Here is a 23,040-nt window from a genome sequence, read left to right as displayed (position 1 = left end):
ACTATCTTTAAGTGTTAAATGTGTCCGTCGTCTTTATCAAATCTGTATTTTCACCCTTTAACCTGCGTTTCTGGTTTCTTATTCTGTTTAATCTGCATTTAGCTCAATAAAGTTGATTTTATTTTAACCTTCTGAAGTCAAAAACTCACCGTTGGGTTAGAAAGTTGTTTTCTTTAAAAGAAAAGCCAAAATGACACCATTTATCAGCTGTAAAACAGAAAAAACAGGCAGATTTGATCCATTGTTTAAACTTTACATGTGTAAAAATGAAACTGATTTGATATTTGTGCAAAATAAAATGCAAAAAAAGCAGTGACCAGTTGCTAAAAATTGCAAAATGTCTACAAAACAAACAATAAAGGCATTATAAGCAGAAATTTAAATCATTTAACAAAATAAAACCTCTTCATATTCAGCCACTTATGTTCCTAAAATGTAAATATGAAGTTTGTTTAATATTTTGTGTAAAGTAAAATGAAAACAGTGAGTCATTCTGACAGTTTTGCTACTAAAAATCATGCTGAAGTTCCACAAAATAAACAATAAAAAGCAGCAAAATCCTAAATCTTCATCATTTAACTAAATAAAGGTCTGTATACGCTACGTATGTTTCCAGGCTGTAAATATGAAGTTTTAGATTTAGGGCAACATAAAGTGAAAGTGAGTCTACAAACGGCATAAACTCCTCAGAATAATCCTTTAAAGCATCCTAATCCTAAATTTAAAACATTTAAATGAATAAATTATTTTTTACCTTCAACCACTCGCTGCTGTTTCTGTCCTAAAATCAAAACTGAGTTTGTGTTTCTTCTTCCTGCTGCTTCAGAATGGAGTCAAACTGGACGAACCAGAGCTTTTTAAAGACACTGTCTGGAGGCGGAGCTTCACTCCACATACCTGAACACACCTGAACCAGGATCAGCTCCTTACCTGAACCAGGATCAGCTCTTTACCTGAACCAGGATCAGCTCTTTACCTGAACCAGGATCAGCTCCTTACCTGAACCAGGATCAGCTCCTTACCTGAACCAGGATCAGCTCTTTACCTGAGCCAGGATCAGCTCTTTACCTGAACCAGGATCAGCTCTTTACCTGAACCAGGATCAGCTCCTTACCTGAACCAGGATCAGCTCCTTACCTGAACCAGGATCAGCTCTAGCTCCTACCTGAACCAGGATCAGCTCTAGCTCCTACCTGAACCAGGATCAGCTCTAGCTCCTACCTGAACCAGGATCAGCTCTTTACCTGAGCCAGGATCAGCTCTTTACCTGAGCCAGGATCAGCTCTTTACCTGAGCCAGGATCAGCTCTTTACCTGAACCAGGATCAGCTCTAGCTCCTACCTGAACCAGGATCAGCTCTAGCTCCTACCTGAACCAGGATCAGCTCTTTACCTGAACCAGGATCAGCTCTTTACCTGAACCAGGATCAGCTCCTACCTGAACCAGGATCAGCTCTAGCTCCTACCTGAACCAGGATCAGCTCTTTACCTGAACCAGGATCAGCTCTACCTGAACCAGGATCAGCTCTAGCTCCTACCTGAACCAGGATCAGCTCTTTACCTGAACCAGGATCAGTTCCTTACCTGAACCAGGATCAGCTCCTTACCTGAACCAGGATCAGCTCTTACACTGAACCAGGATCAGCTCTTTACCTGAACCAGGATCAGCTCTTTACCTGAACCAGGATCAGCTCTTTACCTGAACCAGGATCAGCTCTTTACCTGAACCAGGATCAGCTCTTTACCTGAACCAGGATCAGCTCTTTACCTGAACCAGGATCAGCTCTTTACCTGAACCAGGATCAGCTCTTTACCTGAACCAGGATCAGCTCTACCTGAACCAGGATCAGCTCTACCTGAACCAGGATCAGCTCTACCTGAACCAGGATCAGCTCTAGCTGCTCAGTGAGTGAACAGGTGGTAAAGAAGCAGGCGGACAGACATTGAGGAGCTCTTTCTTTATTAAAGACGTAACATTTGAAGGAATGATGACAAGAAGTAGTAAAAAGAGTCTGTGATGTTTTACTGAGGTTCTGGTCAGATTCTATAAATAGAGATTTTATTACAACCAGGTGGAGATGTATTTTTACATTTGGTCAGAAACAAAGTTAAATCAGAGCAGTTTGGTCCAAAACACCAGCATCCGTCTGTTACTGGCCGTTCTTCACGTTCATCTTCTCCTGGAAGAAAATAAAACAGCAGAGATCAGGACGAGGTTTTACTGTTTAAATCTTCAGGCTCAGAAATTCTAAATGCTTCACAGTCTCCACAAAATAAACAGGAAAAAGCAGCAAAATCATAAATTTAACAAAATAAAATCTCCTTATGTTCAGCTACTAATGTCCTTAAAATGTAAAAATGATGATTTTGTTCCATTTTGACCAAAATAAAATTAAATTAGTGAGTAATTCTGTCAGTTTTGGTGCTAAAAATCTCCAATGTAACTAAATAAAACATCTTCAGGTACTTATGCTCCTTATTTTTACTCTATATTATTTAATTTACATTTGACCATGAGTTTACATTTTTAAAGTATTCATTTACATTTTTATTGTATTTATTAATTTTGTTTTATATTTGACAGTTACTTCTTCCTTTTACTGTATTTTTATTCTTTTTTTACTGTATTCAATTTATTTGAACTATTTATATTATTTAATTTACATTTGACCATAAGGTTACATTTTTTCACTGTATTAATTTTATATTTCACCAGTTTTAATGTATTTATATATTTGACTCCATTTATACATTTTATTGTATCTTTTAACTAGATTTAATCTCATTTAGGTTTGAAATAAATTACTTCAGTTTTGTACTTTATGCATTTCATTTATTTTACATTTGACTTTATTTTAATACCTTGATCACGGCCTCCAGTTTGATGGCGTCAGCAGCAAACTTGCGGATTCCGTCAGAGAGCTTCTCCACGGCCATGCGGTCCTCGTTGTGCTGCCAGCGGAAGTCCTTCTCATCCAGGTGGATCTTCTCCAGATCACAGGACTTGGCTGGAGGACAAACGGAGCAGAAGAACTGATTGGAAACATGGAGGCTCTACTCACTAAAGATATTTAACCGTTTATAATCCTCTGAATAATTATAATCTCATGGTTGTTCTCTGAAGGCTTCATGGAGGAACTCAATGTTTTTACAGAAAAAAAAAACTAATTTATGGAGGATTTTTAAATACAACAAAGAATTTGAGGAAATATCAGATTTGGCTCATTTTTCAGACAAAACCTAGAAATCAAACACGAGTACTACTTCTGCTGCTGGTACTACCATTGCTGTGACTACTTCTGACACTACTACTGTTACTCTACTACTAGTAGTTACTTAGTACAACAACATTATTGCCACTAGTACTGCTATTATTGCTGCTAGAACTACTACTGTGATTGGTACTGCTATAATTACCCTGACTACCACCACCAGAGAACGCTACAACATAAACCTTGTAATATATTGATTTTACTGCCAGTTTTCACATTAAAATCATATTAAATAATACAGATTGTAGGGGAAATAAAACACGTTAGTACTAGTCATGGTGTGAATCTTTGGCACCTCTCGATTCGATAACGATTCAGGAGCTATGATTTGATTATAAATGGATTATTGATGCATCTTTAATCTGTGTATACTGTAGAGTGTCTGGATTAGATGGAGTATCTGGGCTCTACAGTCTGCAGCAGTAAATAGATAACGGATAAGGCTCTGGTCCAGTTTGCTTCTACAGGACGTTGTAGAAGCTGAAGTACCGCGCTTCTTAGCTCTGCATCACTTACAACCTTCTGCATTACTTTAACAGATTTAAATTTGGATGATTCAGATTCATCACGTCAGAATCACGATGCATCAAAGAATCATATTTCCTCCACCCCTACGTTTGTTTTCTGTCAGAGCAGAAGCAGCAAATCTGGTTCTTCTCATCTGAGCCCTCCAGGGTTTGTTCAGACCTTCATCCTGTGACAGCAGAACGCTCTGTTTTATGTTCTATTGTCTCTGTAGAACGTCCTGTCCACCAGATGATGACATCATCATTAGCATGCAGCTGATCGTAGTGACATCATTAAACCAGGATCATTTATCTGTACCTTTGTCCACGCTGAGCATCTGGCTGACGGCGCTGTGGTCCTGGCTCAGCTCGGCCAGCAGACCAGGAGAGATGGTGAGGAGGTCACAGCCGGCCAGAGCCTTCACCTCCCCGGTGTTCCTGAAGGAGGCGCCCATCACCACCGTAGTGTAGCCAAACTTCTTATAGTAGTTAAAGATCTTAGTCACACTCACAACGCCTGGAGGAGGAGGAGACAGAGGAGGAGGAAGAGGAGGAAGAGATAGAGAAGGAGGAAGAGGAGGAAGAGATAGAGAAGGAGGAAGAGGAGGAAGAGATAGAGAAGGAGGAAGAGGAGGAAGAGATAGAGAAGGAGGAGGAGGAGGAAGAGATAGAGAAGGAGGAAGAGGAGGAGGAGATAGAGGAGGAGGAAGAGGAGGAAGAGATAGAGAAGGAGGAAGAGGAGGAAGAGATAGAGAAGGAGGAAGAGGAGGAAGAGATAGAGAAGGAGGAAGAGGAGGAAGAGATAGAGAAGGAGGAAGAGGAGGAAGAGATAGAGAAGGAGGAGGAGGAGGAAGAGATAGAGAAGGAGGAAGAGGAGGAGGAGATAGAGGAGGAGGAAGAGATAGAGAAGGAGGAAGAGGAGGAGGAGATAGAGAAGGAGGAAGAGGAGGAAGAGATAGAGAAGGAGGAAGAGGAGGAAGAGATAGAGAAGGAGGAGATAGAGAAGGAGGAAGAGGAGGAGGAGATAGAGAAGGAGGAGGAGGAAGAGATAGAGAAGGAGGAAGAGGAGGAAGAGATAGAGAAGGAGGAAGAGGAGGAAGAGATAGAGAAGGAGGAGATAGAGAAGGAGGAAGAGGAGGAGGAGATAGAGAAGGAGGAGGAGGAAGAGATAGAGAAGGAGGAAGAGGAGGAGGAGATAGAGGAGGAGGAAGAGGAGGAAGAGATAGAGAAGGAGGAAGAGGAGGAAGAGGAGGAGGAGATAGAGAAGGAGGAAGAGGAGGAGGAGATAGAGGAGGAAGAGGAGGAGGAGGAGGAAGAGATAGAGAAGGAGGAAGAGGAGGAAGAGATAGAGAAGGAGGAAGAGGAGGAAGAGATAGAGAAGGAGGAAGAGGAGGAAGAGATAGAGAAGGAGGAGGAGGAGGAAGAGATAGAGAAGGAGGAAGAGGAGGAGGAGATAGAGAAGGAGGAAGAGGAGGAGGAGATAGAGAAGGAGGAAGAGGAGGAAGAGATAGAGAAGGAGGAAGAGGAGGAGGAGATAGAGAAGGAGGAAGAGGAGGAAGAGATAGAGAAGGAGGAGGAGGAGGAAGAGATAGAGAAGGAGGAGATAGAGAAGGAGGAAGAGGAGGAGGAGATAGAGAAGGAGGAGGAGGAAGAGATAGAGAAGGAGGAAGAGGAGGAAGAGGAGGAGGAGATAGAGAAGGAGGAAGAGGAGGAGGAGATAGAGGAGGAAGAGGAGGAGGAAGAGATAGAGAAGGAGGAAGAGATAGAGAAGGAGGAAGAGGAGGAAGAGGAGGAGATAGAGAAGGAGGAAGAGGAGGAGGAGGAGGAGGAAGAGGAGGAAGAGATAGAGAAGGAGGAAGAGGAGGAAGAGATAGAGAAGGAGGAAGAGGAGATAGAGGAGGAGGAAGAGGAGGAAGAGATAGAGGAGGAGGAAGAGGAGGAAGAGATAGAGAAGGAGGAAGAGGAGGAAGAGATAGAGAAGGAGGAAGAGGAGGAGGAAGAGATAGAGAAGGAGGAAGAGGAGGAGGAGATAGAGGAGGAGGAGGAGGAAGAGGAGGAAGAGATAGAGAAGGAGGAAGAGGAGGAGGAGATAGAGGAGGAGGAGGAGGAGGAAGAGGAGGAAGAGATAGAGGAGGAGGAAGAGGAGGAAGAGATAGAGAAGGAGGAAGAGGAGGAGGAGATAGAGGAGGAGGAGGAGGAGGAAGAGGAGGAAGAGATAGAGAAGGAGGAAGAGGAGGAAGAGATAGAGAAGGAGGAAGAGGAGGAAGAGATAGAGAAGGAGGAAGAGGAGGAAGAGATAGAGAAGGAGGAAGAGGAGGAAGAGATAGAGAAGGAGGAAGAGGAGGAAGAGATAGAGAAGGAGGAAGAGGAGGAGGAGATAGAGGAGGAGGAAGAGGAGGAAGAGATAGAGAAGGAGGAAGAGGAGGAGGAGATAGAGGAGGAGGAGGAGGAAGAGGAGGAAGAGATAGAGAAAGAGGAGGAAGAGATAGAGAAGGAGGAAGAGGAGGAGGAGATAGAGGAGGAGGAAGAGGAGGAAGAGATAGAGAAGGAGGAAGAGGAGGAGGAGATAGAGGAGGAGGAAGAGGAGGAAGAGATAGAGAAGGAGGAAGAGGAGGAAGAGATAGAGAAGGAGGAAGAGGAGGAGGAGATAGAGGAGGAGGAGGAAGAGGAAGAGATAGAGAAGGAGGAGGAAGAGGAAGAGATAGAGGAGGAGGAAGAAAGGAGAGGGAAGAATAACAAAGAAATGAGGATCATCATCATTATTCCAACTCCTGTGTACAAACTGAACTATTTGATGATTATTAGTTAACTGCAGTCATTTGTGAGGCGTTAAAGTTCTTCTGCATCAATAAAAACATCATAATTAACCTGTTATTGTCATCAGGACGCTCTGTTCCTCTGATCTGAACTCTGCTGGCGCTACGACACTCAAACATGTTTTATAAAATACAAAAGCAGCTTCACATCAACTCAAACTTTCATTAAAATAGATTTTTAACAGATTAAAAATTCTTAAATCGATAGAAGTTTGGGCAAAAAGTTCCAGGAAAAAGGCAGAAATTTGCTTCTAGATTTTCCAAACGCGTCCAACCTGAAAAAAAAACCCACTACATTTTAATCTGACTCAGAGCTGCATTTATAACTAGAAATGTGGTTTTCATTGGACCAATCACTGCGTTTTTAAACATGGAAAACTGTGAAAAACGAGGTTGAACTGAACAGAAGCGTTTATCCAGCCTGTCTGAGCTCAGTGTAGCTCAGCTACGTTCTACCTGTAAAAACGTTTTACTGTAAAACTACATTTCCAGCGTGTCTGTAGACGCTGGTACAGCAGCTAGCAAACTGTCAGCACCTGGTGGTGGAATCTAGGACCCAGAAAAAGCTGTAAACCATCAACTGTGTGAAGGAAAACAGTTTTACCTTCATACTGGGAATATTTCTGCAGTTATGGGTCCAGATTTATCACTTTTAATGGACTTTTTCCATCATTTCTGAGCCTCAGAACTTCATCCGTCCAGCAGATAGAACCAGGACATTTAGGAGGAGAAACATCTGAGTTCTGGTAAAAACTGACACCAGATCAGTTTTACATCCACTAAAGGAGTGGCAGTCTGAACACCACATCTGGGTTTGTCTTCAGAAAATCTGAGGAATTTTTACGATAAAAAGACACAAAATCACCATAAAGCGTGCAAAATAACAAAAAGACGCAAAAGTACGACAAAAACTGCAAAGCGACCACAAAAAGATGCAAAGCGACAACGATGCAAACTTACTACAAAAAAACTACAAATTCACAATAAAAAGATGAACAATGACCACAATTAGACGCAGAATTACTACGAAAAGATGCAAAACTACCACAAAAGGAGCCAAAACAACCCCAAAAAGATACAAAACGACCACAAAAAGACCCCAAAAAGATGCAAAATTACGACAAAAAGATGTAAAAAAAAAAAAAAAAAAAACACAAAAAAACGTAAAATGGCCCCAAACAAATGCAAAATATCCACAAAAAGCTGCAAATTCACCCCAAAGAGATGCAGAATTACTACGAAAAGATGCAAAACTACCACAAAAGGAGCCAAAACAACCCCAAAAAGATACAAAATGACCCCAACAAGATGCAAAATAGCCACAAAAAGATGCAAATTGACCCCAAAGAGATGCAAAAATCACCAAAAAAAGAATTAAAAAGAAATTGCAGGATATTTACATGTTGCTCGACTGAAATCAACTCCTGAAGTCTTCTCTGCCATTATCATCTCAAAAACAGCATCAGTTTAGTTTCTTCTTCTTTCTGATTTTACGCTCTCTATGGAACACCTTCTGATGACACTAGTTCATTCATTTAAACCTGCATTCCTTCTGCTTCCCTCCATAGTTCTACAAGCTCTGAGTGTGTTCTCTCTGCAGCTACCTGGGTCTTCCTGAGGCTCGTAGCTCTTCTTGTCGGTGTTTTCTTTGTACCAGTCGAGGATTCGTCCCACGAACGGCGATATGAGCGTCACCTTGGCCTCGGCACAGGCCACGGCCTGAGCGAACGAGAACAGCAGCGTCATGTTGCAGTGAACGCCGTGCTTCTCCTCCAGCACCCTGAACAGGAAAAAACAACACGTTTAGTTATGAAGGCATGTTTACAACAAGCTGGACATGACATTATAGACATGTAGGAGGGCAGCAAACACTCACAAAACATATAAAAAAACACAACTAACAAACAGTCTGGCACACTGTTTACACCAAATAAAACATTTTCACATCTGTACATCATTTACTGCACAGTTTAGCTCATTTATGGTGAATGGGAACTGGAGTCTTTCTGCTGGAGAAACCAAACTGATCAAGTTCTGAGGCTCAGAAATGACGGAAAAAGTTCATTAAAAAGTGATAAATCTGGATCGAGAATGATTCAAAATTGTGAAAATTAACAAAAATGTCCCAAATAATTACAAAATATTTGTTCAAAATGACAAAAAGGTCCAAAATTCCTTCAGTTATGTCCCAAAAAATGATCCAAAGTGACTCAAATTCTGTACAGAACGACTAAAACATCATTAAAATGATCATAAAAATGTCTAAAATGACTAATAAACACTCACTCTGTCTCACTACACGTCAACATTTGCACATTATCTAACTGGGACATTTTGCATTTTATATTTTTCTTGTCATTTATTTTTATTACTTGTCATTTATTTTATATACTTTAACATTTCTTTTTTTTTCCTCCACCAAAAGATGTTCAAAGATTTCCCAAAAATGTTGAAAATGTGGACATCAGATGTGAAAATATATTTTTTCCACATTTTCAAACGGGTTAATTTGACCTGTAGGACGACACGAGGGTTAAACAACTATTCATCATTTTACAGCCTGGTGTTTGAGTAAATCCTGTTTAAATAAAGAGAACAGCTTCTGAAGTTTAGCTTCATTTTTAAAGGATAAACGCTGTGATTTTTATTGTTCTGTCTTTCAAAGCTGCAGCTCTCAGCTCAGATGGTTTCAGTGAAGGTTTATGAACCCTGGATTCTGCAAATCATCTAAAGTCACGTATTAAAGCTCAGCTAACTCATGTAAATCATCTAAAGTCACGTATTAAAGCTCAGCTAACTCATGTAAATCATCTAAAGTCACGTATTAAAGCTCGGCTAACTCATGTAAATCATCTAAAGTCACGAATTAAAGCTCGGCTAACTCATGTAAATCATCTAAAGTCACACATTAAAGCTCAGCTAACTCATGTAAATCATCTAAAGTCACACATTAAAGCTCAGCTAACTCATGTAAATCATCTAAAGTCACGTATTAAAGCTCAGCTAACTCATGTAAATCATCTAAAGTCACACATTAAAGCTCAGCTAACTCATGTAAATCATCTAAAGTCACGTATTAAAGCTCAGCTAACTCATGTAAATCATCTAAAGTCACGTATTAAAGCTCGGCTAACTCATGTAAATCATCTAAAGTCACACATTAAAGCTCAGCTAACTCATGTAAATCATCTAAAGTCACGTATTAAAGCTCAGCTAACTCATGTAAATCATCTAAAGTCACGTATTAAAGCTCAGCTAACTCATGTAAATCATCTAAAGTCACGTATTAAAGCTCAGCTAACTCATGTAAATCATCTAAAGTCACGTATTAAAGCTCAGCTAACTCATGTAAATCATCTAAAGTCACACATTAAAGCTCAGCTAACTCATGTAAATCATCTAAAGTCACGTATTAAAGCTCAGCTAACTCATGTAAATCATCTAAAGTCACACATTAAAGCTCAGCTAACTCATGTAAATCATCTAAAGTCACGTATTAAAGCTCAGCTAACTCATGTAAATCATCTAAAGTCACGTATTAAAGCTCAGCTAACTCATGTAAATCATCTAAAGTCACGTATTAAAGCTCAGCTAACTCATGTAAATCATCTAAAGTCACGTATTAAAGCTCAGCTAACTCATGTAAATCATCTAAAGTCACACATTAAAGCTCAGCTAACTCATGTAAATCATCTAAAGTCACGTATTAAAGCTCAGCTAACTCATGTAAATCATCTAAAGTCACACATTAAAGCTCAGCTAACTCATGTAAATCATCTAAAGTCACGTATTAAAGCTCAGCTAACTCATGTAAATCATCTAAAGTCACGTATTAAAGCTCAGCTAACTCATGTAAATCATCTAAAGTCACGTATTAAAGCTCAGCTAACTCATGTAAATCATCTAAAGTCACGTATTAAAGCTCAGCTAACTCATGTAAATCATCTAAAGTCACGTATTAAAGCTCGGCTAACTCATGTAAATCATCTAAAGTCACACATTAAAGCTCGGCTAACTCATGTAAATCATCTAAAGTCACGTATTAAAGCTCAGCTAACTCATGTAAATCATCTAAAGTCACGTATTAAAGCTCAGCTAACTCATGTAAATCATCTAAAGTCACGTATTAAAGCTCAGCTAACTCATGTAAATCATCTAAAGTCACGTATTAAAGCTCAGCTAACTCATGTAAATCATCTAAAGTCACGTATTAAAGCTCAGCTAACTCATGTAAATCATCTAAAGTCACGTATTAAAGCTCAGCTAACTCATGTAAATCATCTAAAGTCACGTATTAAAGCTCAGCTAACTCATGTAAATCATCTAAAGTCACACATTAAAGCTCAGCTAACTCATGTAAATCATCTAAAGTCACGTATTAAAGCTCAGCTAACTCATGTAAATCATCTAAAGTCACGTATTAAAGCTCAGCTAACTCATGTAAATCATCTAAAGTCACGTATTAAAGCTCAGCTAACTCATGTAAATCATCTAAAGTCACGTATTAAAGCTCAGCTAACTCATGTAAATCATCTAAAGTCACACATTAAAGCTCAGCTAACTCATGTAAATCATCTAAAGTCACACATTAAAGCTCAGCTAACTCATGTAAATCATCTAAAGTCACGTATTAAAGCTCAGCTAACTCATGTAAATCATCTAAAGTCACACATTAAAGCTCAGCTAACTCATGTAAATCATCTAAAGTCACGTATTAAAGCTCAGCTAACTCATGTAAATCATCTAAAGTCACACATTAAAGCTCAGCTAACTCATGTAAATCATCTAAAGTCACGTATTAAAGCTCAGCTAACTCATGTAAATCATCTAAAGTCACGTATTAAAGCTCAGCTAACTCATGTAAATCATCTAAAGTCACACATTAAAGCTCAGCTAACTCATGTAAATCATCTAAAGTCACGTATTAAAGCTCGGCTAACTCATGTAAATCATCTAAAGTCACACATTAAAGCTCAGCTAACTCATGTAAATCATCTAAAGTCACACATTAAAGCTCAGCTAACTCATGTAAATCATCTAAAGTCACGTATTAAAGCTCAGCTAACTCATGTAAATCATCTAAAGTCACACATTAAAGCTCAGCTAACTCATGTAAATCATCTAAAGTCACACATTAAAGCTCGGCTAACTCATGTAAATCATCTAAAGTCACACATTAAAGCTCAGCTAACTCATGTAAATCATCTAAAGTCACGTATTAAAGCTCGGCTAACTCATGTAAATCATCTAAAGTCACGTATTAAAGCTCAGCTAACTCATGTAAATCATCTAAAGTCACGTATTAAAGCTCAGCTAACTCATGTAAATCATCTAAAGTCACGTATTAAAGCTCAGCTAACTCATGTAAATCATCTAAAGTCACGTATTAAAGCTCAGCTAACTCATGTAAATCATCTAAAGTCACGTATTAAAGCTCAGCTAACTCATGTAAATCATCTAAAGTCACACATTAAAGCTCAGCTAACTCATGTAAATCATCTAAAGTCACACATTAAAGCTCAGCTAACTCATGTAAATCATCTAAAGTCACGTATTAAAGCTCAGCTAACTCATGTAAATCATCTAAAGTCACACATTAAAGCTCAGCTAACTCATGTAAATCATCTAAAGTCACACATTAAAGCTCGGCTAACTCATGTAAATCATCTAAAGTCACACATTAAAGCTCAGCTAACTCATGTAAATCATCTAAAGTCACGTATTAAAGCTCGGCTAACTCATGTAAATCATCTAAAGTCACGTATTAAAGCTCAGCTAACTCATGTAAATCATCTAAAGTCACGTATTAAAGCTCAGCTAACTCATGTAAATCATCTAAAGTCACGTATTAAAGCTCAGCTAACTCATGTAAATCATCTAAAGTCACGTATTAAAGCTCAGCTAACTCATGTAAATCATCTAAAGTCACACATTAAAGCTCAGCTAACTCATGTAAATCATCTAAAGTCACGTATTAAAGCTCAGCTAACTCATGTAAATCATCTAAAGTCACGTATTAAAGCTCAGCTAACTCATGTAAATCATCTAAAGTCACGTATTAAAGCTCAGCTAACTCATGTAAATCATCTAAAGTCACACATTAAAGCTCAGCTAACTCATGTAAATCATCTAAAGTCACGTATTAAAGCTCAGCTAACTCATGTAAATCATCTAAAGTCACGTATTAAAGCTCAGCTAACTCATGTAAATCATCTAAAGTCACGTATTAAAGCTCAGCTAACTCACGTAAATCATCTAAAGTCACGTATTAAAGCTCAGCTAACTCATGTAAATCATCTAAAGTCACGTATTAAAGCTCAGCTAACTCACGTAAATCATCTAAAGTCACGTATTAAAGCTCAGCTAACTCACGTAAATCATCTAAAGTCACGTATTAAAGCTCAGCTAACTCAGAACATGCCGGACTCACTTGCCGGCCTGGATTCCCTCCCACGTCGACGACAGCTTGATGAGAACTCGATCTTTGCCGATTCCTGCTTCCTCGTAGAGGGAGATGAGCTTCAGGGCTTTGGCCACCATCTCATCTTTATCGAAAGACAACCTGAGAACAAACAGCAGCAGAAGTTTGAGTTCACATCTGAGCCGTTTATCTTTCTGTCTCACAGTGTTCCAGTCCAGGTTGGTTAGAGGATTCGGGTCGTCTGTGGGTCACTGGTCCTAGATTAGTCTGTTAAATGTGGAAAAATGGGAATAACTTTATGGAAGATGGCTGCAAAATGGCTCAGTTTTACAGCCATTATTCACATCTGAGTCCATGAAGAATGCATTGAATTTAAGAGAATAAAACAGTTAAAATCCTTGGGTTTTTCTTCTTATAAAAATACACCTGAAATCAACTTGTGCAACATTTTTGGACAAGAAAAAAAACAAAACACAGGATCAAGCTCTAAGTAATTAAACATATATGGCATAGGGGAAAAATAAATACAGGGACAATAAATGAATAAAATGTATAGATATTTTAAAATAAATAATATAAAATATTCACCTTAAGTCAAGTATTAAAGCTTGGCTAACTCACCTGGCATCCACCTCGGTGGAGACTCGACCCGGAACCTTCTTCAGGATCTCCAGACCGAAGCTGACGAACAGCTTGTCCATGGTGTTGGCCACCTGCTCCTCATCGGTTCTGGACGGAAACGGACAGAAAGACGAGGATTAAATGTCTGAAAACACAAAGACTGATCGTGTTTATTAAACTTCACATCATCCGGGTCCTTCTGCTCGACTTTCTTCAACACCTGTTCATCATAAAATACAGATATTTGAAATATGTCAAACTACAGACTGAAAATCATTTTTAGAGATAGATTTTATAATGTTTCTCACATTAAATCCGATTCTGTTTGAACAACAATATCTCAGAAACTATTAAAGATAAAAAAAACAGAAACTCTCTCTGTTATTTGTCATTGTAATAATTCATAATCTAGAATACTGGATGAATAGATCATCTCTGAAGAAAGAAACAGACAGAAAGAGAGACGGAAAGAAAGGCAAAAAACAAGAAAGAAGCAAAACAAAAAAGAAAGAAAGAAGCAAAACAAGAAAGAAAGAAAGAAGCAAAACAAGAAAGAAAGAAAGAAGCAAAACAAGAAAGAAAGAAAGAAGCAACACAAGAAAGAAAGAAGCAAAACAAGAAAGAAAGAAGCAAAACAAGAAAGAAAGAAAGAAAGAAAGAAAGAAGCAACACAAGAAAGAGAGAGAGAAAGAAAGAAGCAACACAAGAAAGAAAGAAAGTCAGAAAAAAGGAAGGAAGAAAATAAAGAAAATAAAGAAAGGAAGATGTAAAGTAATAAAGTGATTTGTGCATGTTTGTTTTGCTGCAAATAATTATTACACTAATTATGAATTTCCTGACGTGGGGAGGAATAAAAGATCATCTTATCTTAATGAAGCATTTCAATTATCACCTTATTCGACTACTTTATTGATTTACAACACAGTTAAACCATCACTGTTGTGCTCTAGGAGAGTCATTTACTTTTATATGACATCATGAGAAAATATAGATAATCTTAGGTTATTATTTTTACTTTAGTTTTTTCCTCTTAAAGAAAAATCAAAAAGAGCACCATGTCAATAATCAGCATCGGTAAGAGTAATAATAACATTAAATATGTGGTTAAACTCCCTGTTTTAATCAGAACGTGCTGGTTTTCTCCTCCTACCCGCCCTTAGAGATGCCATATTTGATGGCCTGATCCACCAGATGTTGGTACGCCGGCATCTTAGCAGCAGCCAGGATCAGAGACGGGTTGGTGGTGGCATCCTGAGGTTTGTACTCATCGATGGCTGCAGGACGGAGAAAAAACAGGAGAAAATGTTTAGAAATAACCCAATACAGACGGTTTAGAATGAGGTTTGTGCTCATCGATGGCTGCAGGACAGAAAACAGGGAAAAATGTTTAGAAATAACTGAATACAGACGGTTTAGAATGAGGTTTGTGCTCATCGATGGCTGCAGGACGGAGAACAGTTCAGTTACAGACACTAGAAATAACACTTATTTAAACTGTTTTTCTGATATTTTTGATCTGTCCTCTGTGCTGCAATATTTTTTTATTAATTATTATGATTATCTAATGTGTACAAATTAAATATTAGTCTTTATTGGCAGAAAAATCCACACAGAGGAAAACAAACAGACATTAATGTGATACGGCGGTTGTTGGGTAGAAAACGGCTCCATCTAGTGTAGAAACAGTTTATTGGAAAACCCTTCACATTAAATACAGTTTATTCTTCTCGTCCTAGAAACAAATATAAGTTTAAAACCACCTAAATGAAAAATAAAGGAATTAAGGGCGATTGATTTTTATTAAAAGTTGATTATAGAATTATTGAGTCTAAAGATTTTGGGGAAATACTCATGAAAATGTAAAATATTTAACTTAAATTTGAACGTACACCGTGTTCATTAAGTCTCCAGCTCATTATCTGATACAAACATAGTATTTTATAGATTATTTTATTAGATATTGGTCATCAAACAGCCTCAAAAATAAATACGAGGAGTAAAAAACCTGCTGAAAGTGGGTCAATGGGACATTTCTGTAAATTAATGACTCAGAAAATAAGATTTAATGCTGTAAAGATTCAGGTAAACCAGAGACAGCGAAGCAGAGTTTTTCATAAAATCAGAGTCATTTATGTGACTGTAAAGGTTTTTCTTTTTTCATTATGTTGAGTTTTAATGCGTTCCTGAGAATCATCGTGATGCTGCAACTCCAGCAGATTTACAATGAACAGAAGAAAAAAACGATTATCCGCTAATGTGGACCTAAACGAGTCATTAGTGGTTTAAAAACAGCTCAGAATAATAAAACTCTTTGGTTTGAAGCTTCAGATAAACGTGTCCAGTCATTTCTGATCATTTAATGAATAAAAACGTCCGTAATGTTTTGGTAAATGAAAAAAATATTTTCTATATCCATTTATTATGATGATTTTGTCAGGTTAACTTACTTGACAGAAATCTCTGCATTTTCCAGTAATTTCTGATCATTTGATTTACAAAAATGTCCATTAAGTTGAGTAAATTAATCTAATATTCACAAAAATGGGTGAAAATAAATTAAAATGAATATTTTTCTGGTATTTTTGACCATTTCATGAACATAAATGTCCATTATGCTCGACTTAACAAAAGCAGTTAAAAATAATTTTCTAAAATGAAATCTCTGCATTTTCCAGTCATTTCTGACCATTTAAAAAAAACCAAAAGTGTCTGTTTGTTGAGTAAATTAAAGCACTATTGATAAAACTGGGTAGAAATAAATAAAAGCTATTTTTATTGTTAATTCTGATCATTTAGATGCTGCAGGTTTGGTCTGTGTTCATGCATCTGACAGAAATCTGTTTTTCATAAATGTCTAAACTGACTGATGCCACACAAAGATAAAAATAAAAACGCACATAAATGTAATAATTCTGCAGACAACTCAGCTTAACTGGTGGTGTTAGCGTTCATATTTTAACCTTTACTCATGAATTCCAGCTGAACATGTCTCCGTTCTGGGCCTGTATGATCGGTGGACGGCTGTCAAATGATGTAAAGCCACCAGAAGAGTTTAGATCAGAGCGGAGCTTCAGGAATGTTCTCCAACATCTGATCGAGTCCAAACCGTCTGCAGAACGTTTGTTTGCAGGACGAGCTGAAGAACAGAGTCGGCTTTGTTGTGACGGCTCTGCAGACCAAACAGCTCACGAATATTTAATTAAATCCTGCTGCTCTGACCTGGAAACTTCTTTAGATTATAAAATAGACATAAATGCAGACCTCAGACTCACTGCTGCAGATTAGAAACTCAACAGTTTAGACATTTATGTTCAAATATATTCAGAACTACCAGGAAAACACAGATTTCTCTCAAATGTTTCATCATAAAGTATTTCAGCTTGTTGGACAGCTGAACGACGCCGCTTTCTTTTTAAAGTAATGAAGGCTCTTTTCTAGTTTCCTGCAGTTCTAACAGCTAATTAAGAAAATAACTGCAATTATTCCATGATGATAATAATCTCCAATTAGTCATAATTATCAGATCAGAACATTTTTATGATTATCTGTAATTAAAAACACACCTGTGAACCACGTTTGATTAAATGTGACTGATGGGCTCTAAATAAAAAAAAAAAAAAAAAAAAAAGGGTTGAAGATTCAAGATTAGCGCAATATAGAAGAATAAATAAATAATGAGGGAAGGCGTAATTAAATAAACTGAAATGCAAGCTCGGGTTAGATAAATAAACAAACAACTGTACCGGTGTGCCAGTTAGATCATTTTTTACATGATTATAACCTGAAACGACAATAAAACCCAAAAGGTTGGAGTAATAAGTTAAATACAACATTAATAAACGCACAAATCTGTTCTCAGCTGAAAGTACAAGTCAGAAATTATTTGACAAATCTCCTATTTCACAGAGAACTTGATGAAATGTTCAGTAAAAAAAAAAAAAAAAAGTAAATACTACATAGTTATACATTTACTGGTTTATTTATTTCAAATATTTATTTATTTCTACATTTATCCAGTTTTGATTTCTGCATCGCTCTGAATAAAATAAAAATTTGTGTTACTAAATAAATCTTTAAAAATTATGTAATAAATAAAAATAAATGTGAAAGAACACTTTAAAATTTTAAACAAGGAGACCCCAAACATGAAAAGACAATGAGCAGTAATAATGCTGAGAATAAAAATAATAATTATTATTATTATTATTTAAACAGGTAAGTCTCATGAGGAAATTAGAGTCTTTTGGCTGAAATAGAAGGAAATCCATTTAAAAATGTCTAAAAAGTAAATAGTACATACATTATTTGTTTTTTAATTTCAGGATTTATTTACTATGTATTTATTTAATATTGAATTCTGCATCACTATCAAATAAAATAACAAAATTGTGCTGATAAATAAATCCTGGAATTAAAAACATAAGTAAATAAATAAAAATAAACATGAAAAAACACTTTATAAGATTTCAAACAAATAAGGAAGACCCCAAACATGCAAATATAATGAAATATAAATACTAATGACGCTGAAAAAATATAATAATAAATAATACAGGTAAGTCTTAAGATAATGTATTTATTTGTCTACCAACTTATTTAATAGTGAATTCTGCATCACTCAATAAAAATTCAATGTGCGATTTAATTAAAGTCCTGTTAAATTAGGTAAAAAACAAACAGTTTCTCTGCTGGCTGTTGGGTACTGAGGGGTAAAAATTTCCCAACTCTTTTACTTCAGACTCTTTCTGAGAACTTTTCTTTCGTCACTGCGACGTTTCTACAGCCTGATGTGAAATCAAACCTCGTCTCTGAACCAACAAATCTTACAGCATTAAAGCAGATTTCACAAACCGGTTGCATGTTTACAGAACGGACGGTTGAAGAAATCCAGACGGACCGCTTCTCTGATCACAGAGCCTTTGTTTTCTGACCGAACGACTCCTGCAGCTCAGATTGCAGTTTATAGATCAGCTTTCTGAAGCAGGAAATCACCGTGTGGAAAACTACTTTAAAGTGCTACACGTCAAACAAACAGCAAGTGGAGCAAATATCAGGATTTTAAACTAAAAACAGTGAAAAAATGAGGCAGCAACACGTGATTATTAGAACCGCGAGCTCTGAAACTGTAAATAATTATCATTAGTAAGTAGATTTTCAGTTTAGCTGTACAGTAAAGGCGGAATTAAAGAAGGATGTTTAAAGATTTGAGAAAGAAATCACGTGTCATTTAAGTCATTTAAGGAGTTTAAATGCTAAAAACTGGAAGAAATGTTGAGATACCTTTAAAATAAATACAAAAATTTGCAGGAGTCAGAAAAGAGTGAAAAATGAGGCAGCAACAAACGATTACTACATTTTGATCTATTCCTTTGCAAAATAAAAACACTCCAAAATACTACGAATGTCCTTGCAGATTTGCACAATGGCAGGTCTTAAACCCACACAGCTGTTTTATGAGTCGTTTTACTGAATTTACACGCAGCTGCAATGACTTTACCTGTTAAAATACACTTTTAACCATTTTGAGAACCAATTAATTCATCAGGTTTCTTCAACACTGAACCAACTTAACATTTTGCTGCTCATCCTTGTTTTACTTTAGATCAGGGCTGTCCAACATGAGGCCCGTGGACCAAAAGTGGTCCTCCAGAGGGTCCAATCAAAGTGGAAAAATTACAGAGAAGACATTAACTGCAGATTGTAAATTAGTAAAACTATAAATTTAAAATCCTTTCTAGACCATGACAAGTTGTTTGGATCATAAAGTAAAACACTAAATTGTTCTATTGTTGTTTTGTGTCTCATTTTTGTAATATTTTGTCTTTTTAATTTCTCGTTTTCAAGTTTTCTTTTGGTCTCACTTGTGTTTTGCCGATTTGTCGCTTTCTAACTTGTCTTTTTGTTTTGTTTCACATCATTGGTCTCATTTTTTTGTCGTTTTATTATTTCTTGTTTGTCGTTTTGTGTTTCCTTTTTGTCTCGCTGGTGTTTGTCTAATTGTTGACATTCTGTGTTTTGTTTTATTTCTTGTTTTTGGTCTCATTTGTGTAATTTTGTCTCATTTTTGCCGTTTGTCGCTTTGTAACTTTTTATCTAGTTTTTTGTTGCGTTTTTCGTCACGTGTCTCCTTTTTTTTGTCATTTTGCGTCTCATTTTTGTAATAGTTTGTGTTTTTTCTGCCTGATTTTTGTTGTTGGTCTCATGTTTTTGTTGCTTTGCGTTTCTTATTTGTCTCATTTTTGTAATATTTGGTCTTGTTTTTGTTGCTTTTTTCCCCTCTTATTGTCTGACTTTGTCAATTTTATCATAAAGTAAAATCCTCTGTGGTTCAGTTCCAGATGACTAAATGTTGTGTTTCTTTGTAGACACTCTGTGAAATGATAAACTGAGGGATAATGCTGCTGAAATTGATTTTATTTTCCTTCATAAATTTCAGGTTGTTCATGTTGTTTGTAAAAAGATAATTCCTTACATGTGAACATTTTCAGAATGAACTTTTTGCCCTCATGCTGTGCTTTTACTGGAGATCAGACTGGGCTGAATGTGGAGCTGTCCTGAACTAGAATCAGTTTGATTCCCTGGTTTAGTCACTCTATATTTAATATTTAGCTGTTATGTGTATTAATTTACCTGCATTACTTTGTTTCTTCTCTATTCTTATTCTAATTTACAGACAAAAGCTAAATGTACTTAAATCTTACTGCATTTCTTCTGCGGTCACTGTTTGCTCTGAGTAACATCAGGTTGAAAACTTTCCATCACGACAACTACATTTTTTTTTCTAATCTTATCGTAAAAACATTTGAAGTGCTTCAGACACGCCTCAACCTTTAATCAACCCGTTGCTCAACGAAGACGTGTTTGATTTTGTGGCGTTCTGCTGCCGAAATCAAGAAAAAAAAAACTGTGATTGAACAGATAATGAACAGAACAGTTACACGAGAATGAAATAATTATTTCCTTCTTTAAACACAGACGACGTTTTATTAAGCAGCTGTTACTGTCTGTGTGTCTGAATCAACACAAACTGGTTCAACTGGTTAAATCACTAATTAATTAGTAAAAAACAAACTAAAACTCATGTAAATACCCTCCACCTGTGGAACACAACCTAGGTCATAAAAATATACGCTATGAAATATCTAAATACATGAACAAATTTAATAGATTTATTTTAGATTTTCTAAAAGAGGCAATGAAATATTTAGAAGTACTAATCTAAAAAAAAAAATGTCATTTTACAAAGAAAGAAAAAAATACATTCATTTATTTTTTTATTGCATCATTTAGTGTTTCCAGGATTATTTTAATATTTAGTCATTTCATTGTAATTTTTTCTACATATTTAATACCGAAGATTTATTTACATTATTATTTATTTTATGTATAAGAAAATGTCTTTTCATACAATGGAACACAATAGCTTGACTCAATAATAAAAAGGATAACAAATATGCTATGAAATAAATACTAAAATTAAAAATATTACATTAATTATTATTCCTATTGCTTCATTTACTGCTTTCAGGATTAATTTCTTATTTATTTCATTGCCATTTCTTTCCTTTATACTATTTATGTACTTATTGAATACTAAAGAAAATAAATAATAAATATAACAATTTCTAAAGTAAATAAATGAGTACTGACAATGTCAAGTAAAATATAATTCTAATAATAAATCATAAAAATAAGTCATAAGAGGACATTTAAATGAGTTTGCTGAGTGACAGTAGAAGGAAGTCATTTAAAAAATGTCCTTAAAAAATAAAAATATAACATATTTGTCTATTTTAGTTTATTTCAGGATATTTTGAAGTATTTATTTACACATCTACTTATGTATTAATCTAAATAATAAGTGCATTAGTAAATAAATAAAAATAAACATTAAAAATAATAATAAATGATACAGGTAAATCATAAGAGGAGATTTAAACAAGTTTGTTGGTGGATATAGAAGTCCTTTAAAAATGTCCTTAAAAATGTTTTAATATTAATCCAACATTAAATTCTGCATCATTCAAAATAAAAATAAATAAATAAATGTGCTAATTAATAAAACTTGAAATAAAAAAAATGGCAATAAATGCATAAGTAAACAAATAAAAATTAACAAAAAAAATACTTTTCAAAATTTCTAATAATAAAAATAATAATGATAAATCATAAAGGTCAGTCTGAGTTTCCTGGCTGACATAAATTTTAACAGTGTCCCTTTAAAAAAGAAAAACACTACATATATTTACATATTTCAGGCTAACAATAGCTCTAACTGCCTCCTCATGCAGCCTGCAGGATAAACCAGTTCTGTCATGTCATCCTGAGTCTGCAGCTTTCTGCAGCAGGAACTTTCTAGTTTTCATCACATCTAGCTGTGATCCTGTTGCTGCACGCCGTTCCTCATTCTGACCTGTTGAGAAATGTGACCTTTAATCTCCTGTTAGGCGTGAAAAGGAGCAACGAGGAAGCAAAAATCACGCTTTTACAAGTCGTTGGACGCAAACACAAAGTGCACAACTTTGTTTTAGCCTCACATAAAGTACATTTTCCACAACAAACACGACTCCTAAAAAGATTAAAATCAAGTTGTGTTATTATTGTGGCTGCCAGGAGGCGAATGTAAATATTTTTAGCAGAATTTAGCAAAACTGTCAGTTAGTTAGCATAGTTAGCTAGAGTTGTTGCTAAGTGACGCTAATAACTACTAAGAGGATTAACGCGTTGTTAACTTCACTAGCTAACCGGTAAACTAGTTTAAACCTCCTGTTGAGTTAGTTAACTTTGGTTAGCAGCTAACACTAGCCGCCCTGGACGGCTACAGGCTGCAGGCGGACCAACTGATACAGACACCGACACCCCGGTCATTCACATCCACCAGAGCCTTCCTGGTCAGTTTGGTTAGCATGCTAGCAGGCTAACGACTAGCAGAGAAATAAAGAGCGCTCCCGTTACCGTTAAAGTCTCCGGTGTCCGCCACCACCACCGTGTGCTTCTTCAGCTGGTTGAGAGCAGACTCCATCTTCATCCGTTTGTCCGGTGACACCGTAGACATGATGACACACTGGAGCCTTTTATACACAGAAAGCACGTGAGGGGCCGCGGGCGGACTGTCAGCAGCGGGGGCGCGCACAGAGGGGGAGTGACGCGGCGGGAGCGTGCAGGACAGCCGGAAGTGAGAGCGGAAAAATAATTTTAAAAATGTTTAAATGTTTTTTTAAAAACACATTTTCATTTATTAAAAATAAACCATCTGTCGTCTTTAATTCTTTAACTCTTTATTTTTTATTTTTTATTTATATCTTCAATCCTGGTCCTGAATCCGAGTTCCTCAACTAAACAAGAAGCTAATTATTAATTTAACTTATTATTATCATTTTTTGTTTTGTTTGTCTGCTGACTCTT

The 23,040-nt window shown here is 36.4% G+C and overlaps 1 protein-coding gene and 1 long non-coding RNA gene across 4 annotated transcripts; both read right to left on the bottom strand.

Annotated features, from left to right (window-relative positions):
- Positions 1-832: 832 nt before the first annotated feature.
- LOC127531481 (uncharacterized) lies at positions 833-1,945 on the bottom strand. Of its 3 annotated transcripts, XR_007938562.1 has the most exons (5): positions 1,835-1,945; positions 1,676-1,790; positions 1,466-1,606; positions 1,245-1,415; positions 833-953 (listed from the first exon to the last, which is right to left on the bottom strand). It is a non-coding gene; the product is annotated as an uncharacterized LOC127531481 (long non-coding RNA). The 3 variants fall into 3 exon arrangements; XR_007938563.1 differs by lacking the exons at positions 833-953; positions 1,466-1,606 and adding an exon at positions 1,134-1,221 and having other exon boundaries at positions 1,314-1,415; positions 1,653-1,790; XR_007938564.1 differs by lacking the exons at positions 833-953; positions 1,466-1,606 and adding an exon at positions 1,134-1,221 and having other exon boundaries at positions 1,314-1,415; positions 1,699-1,790.
- On the bottom strand, positions 1,943-22,776 carry taldo1 (transaldolase 1). The gene is made up of 8 exons (XM_022208746.2): positions 22,591-22,776; positions 14,786-14,909; positions 13,636-13,743; positions 13,024-13,155; positions 8,198-8,373; positions 4,097-4,294; positions 2,862-3,007; positions 1,943-2,179 (listed from the first exon to the last, which is right to left on the bottom strand). Exons 1-8 carry the CDS (start codon positions 22,688-22,690, stop codon positions 2,150-2,152), a joined length of 1,014 nt encoding a protein of 337 aa, XP_022064438.1. The 5' UTR covers positions 22,691-22,776; the 3' UTR covers positions 1,943-2,149.
- Between the last annotated feature and the right edge of the window lie 264 nt (positions 22,777-23,040).

This window comes from Acanthochromis polyacanthus, chromosome 2 (assembly GCF_021347895.1).
Source record: "Acanthochromis polyacanthus isolate Apoly-LR-REF ecotype Palm Island chromosome 2, KAUST_Apoly_ChrSc, whole genome shotgun sequence".
Classification (NCBI taxonomy): domain Eukaryota; kingdom Metazoa; phylum Chordata; class Actinopteri; family Pomacentridae; genus Acanthochromis; species Acanthochromis polyacanthus.
This window is presented reverse-complemented; position numbering and strand designations above follow the sequence as displayed.